The 2,979-nt window shown below is 48.4% G+C and overlaps 1 protein-coding gene across 1 annotated transcript; it reads right to left on the bottom strand.

The window, feature by feature from the left end:
* LOC110325528 (granzyme B(G,H)) lies at positions 1-2,979 on the bottom strand. Its single transcript, XM_021203565.1, has 5 exons — positions 2,740-2,979; positions 1,735-1,882; positions 1,228-1,363; positions 827-1,087; positions 1-706 (listed from the first exon to the last, which is right to left on the bottom strand). Exons 1-5 carry the CDS (start codon positions 2,792-2,794, stop codon positions 563-565), a joined length of 744 nt encoding a protein of 247 aa, XP_021059224.1. The 5' UTR covers positions 2,795-2,979; the 3' UTR covers positions 1-562.

Consider the following 2,979-nt stretch of genomic DNA (forward strand, 5'->3'; position numbering starts at 1 on the left):
TGGATATGTCAATTAGTTTTATTTGATTTTTACATCATGTCCATAAAGAATTAGGTTGTACCTTGAAAATAAGCAATTAATATAAAAATTTAAAGATGTCACTTGATAAGGAAATTAGCTTTATAAAACATACAAATCTTGGTATTGGGGGAAAATAGTACAGAGAGGCAAAAGGAATTCTGTTTACTATTTCTTGCTCTATTTTAGGGAATGTCAGCAACTTGGGAGCAACTGTATGAATGATGACTTGCATTGAATAACATTCTAAGGGCACTGAGGGGAAGCAGAACACGCCCAGCTCGAATGCAAGCATTCTACTTCTTTTGTAGAGAGGGCAAACTACCATAGGAAGATGTCAGCTGGGTTGTCACAGAATGGTGGCAGAAGAGGTGTTCCATTGGTCTGCCAAGGACAGAGTTGGTCCTTGTGAATGGACATGAAACCAGTCTTTGCAGTCAGGAAAAAGTCCTCTATTCAGATGCTGCCACCTGTCCTAGAGCCATCCAGGACGAAGCTATAGGGAGGATGGGTAATCAGAACAGGATCCATGTTGCTTCTGTAGTTAGCTGCTTTTCATCGCTTTCTTTATCCAGGAAAGGAAACTGGAGACTTTGGTGAAAGCACGTGGATTTGAACCATTTTTATGTCCATAGGAAACTATGCCTGCAGCCACTTTTTTACACACAAGCGGGCCTCCAGAATCTCCCTGTGAATTGAGGGGGGCACAGAGCACTGAGTTGTTCACCCTGGTCCCAACCTCCCTCTCTAGGTCCCAGATTCCTTTTCCCCTCCCACTGAGCCCAGAGGGAATTGCAACCCAACTTACCTTAAAGGAAGTATTCTTGGTCTTTGGGTCCCCTGCACATATCTGATTGATATTGTTGTAATAATTTTCTAAGTGTGACTCACACTCCTGATCCTTCTGTACGGTCAGCTCAACCTCTTGTAGCGTGTTTGAGTATTTGCCCATTGGGGCCATCCTTCCCCAACCAGCTACATAGCACACATCTCCTGGCTTCACATTGACATTGCGCCTGGGCAGGTTGAGGGGCCTCACAGCTCTTGTTCTCTTGGCCTTATTCTTCAGCTGTTGGGGAAGAAGCAAGAGTCCAGCTCATGTCCTGCTGGGCTGAGACACCATGAAGGCAAGATGGAAGGGGGAGGGGGTGATTGAGAGGATGAGAGCAGGAGAGGCAGTCTGTGGTCCATGACAGGGGCAGGTCTCACCTTTAACAGCATGATGTCATTGGAGTTTGTCTTGGAATCATAGTCTGGGTGGGGAATGCGTTTTACCACAGGAATGACTTGCTGGGTCTCCTCCTGTTCTTTGATGTTGTGGGCCCCCAAAGTGACATTTATTTTACTGTGAAGAGAGCAGACATAAGAGATGTGGAGTCAGAGAGGATGTTGCCCAGGAGGTGTGAAGGGCAGGCAGGGCCGGCAGGGTGGGGCTCCAGCTGAGGGAAGTTAAGGGGTAATCTGAAGTGCCAGTTGCTGCATTAGAGGTGCTCAGGAGCTGGTCAGCTCTAAGGAGGCAAACCAAGTTGTTCAGCTCATATTGCAATGCTAACCCTGGTTGAAGTGTGCTTGACTCCTTATCAGTGACTCTGGTGACAGACTGTTTCTCCCTCATGAGACTTGCTAGACCCTCTCTCCTCCCAAGAGCCTTAGGATGAAGGCAGAGCCTCCATGGAATCTTTTTAGACGGGTATGGACTGGTGTTTTGCTCCTCACCTTCCTGCACAGTGAGCAGCAGTCAGCACAAAGTCCTCTCGGATAAGGAAGCCCCCACACCTCTTTTCAGACTGCTGATCCACGATCCGAAGGAAGGCCATGTAGGGTCGAGAGTGGGGCTTGGCTTCATGTCCCCCGATGATCTCCCCTGAAGGGAAAGCCAACCTTTTTGTGGACACCTGCTAGACCACCAGATGTGTTTTGTCTGGTGGCTCCAGACTTGCTAGGCATTTGGGAGCCAGGGAGACCTGGAGTTGGAAGGACCTTGGGAGGAGTGCCCTCATATTTCCCTTCTTTAAAAAGAGAGAAATATAGGTCTTGGCTTATCAATCTTCCTTCCACACAGTTGGAGGCAAGTATAATTCTCTGGACAAGGAAATCCTAAGGATTCAGCTTGTCTGTCTTCTGACTTCTGGTCCCAGAGTTTCTAAGACCTCCTGTCCCTCGCTCCCAGCCCTGTGATGCCTGGAATACTGCTGCTTTCTAGGCCAAAGTTCACACTTTGCTGCATCTTATTTCTTCAGGCTTCCCCACTGGCTTTCATTCCTAGATGTAGGTGCTGGCATTCCAGAAAGCAGAGTGCCCAGTGGCTCATCCATGAACACTGGAGAACCACCAGAGCCCTGTGAAGCACTGAGTTAGAGGAAGGGACCAAGTAGCTAGGGACAAGCAAAATCACTTGTTCTAGGGACAGCAATTCCATCTACTCGGGGTCATAAACACTTAGGCTTCTTTGATGACTGAGTTTGTGGTGAGGGGAAGGCCTGTATCGTCATAGTTGCAGAAGCCAGGCCCATTCTATCTGCTCCAGGAGAACATATTGCTTTCTGATTTGCAGGTTTCTACCCTTTATCATGTCCTTCTAGGAAAATCCACTTTCTAGATGGCAAGGGTATGGCTCAGGGAGGGGATAGCACTCAGTGGCTCTTCCTGAGAAAGACTTCTGCCCTCCTTCTATCGGTGACAGCAGGGTTAGACCACTAAAGGAAGGTGTTGCTTACTCACCTGCCTTTGTCCTGGGGGCCAGAGACAAGGTCAGCAGGAGCAAGAGGAGCTTCATCTTCCCTGGAAGGCCACCTAGGTCCCAGCGTCAAGAGTGTTGTCCTTGCTCTCTTTTAACCTCTAGGAGAGGAAGAAGGCAGAGTGGGCTCTGTGACCTTGTCCCCACTCTCTGCTTTTATGATGCTTCATCACATGCTTTCTATGAAAACTCCTGCCCTACTGCCCCTGCCTGATGACGTCTTC

Source organism: Mus pahari, chromosome 8 (genome assembly GCF_900095145.1).
Source record: "Mus pahari chromosome 8, PAHARI_EIJ_v1.1, whole genome shotgun sequence".
Taxonomy (NCBI): domain Eukaryota; kingdom Metazoa; phylum Chordata; class Mammalia; order Rodentia; family Muridae; genus Mus; species Mus pahari.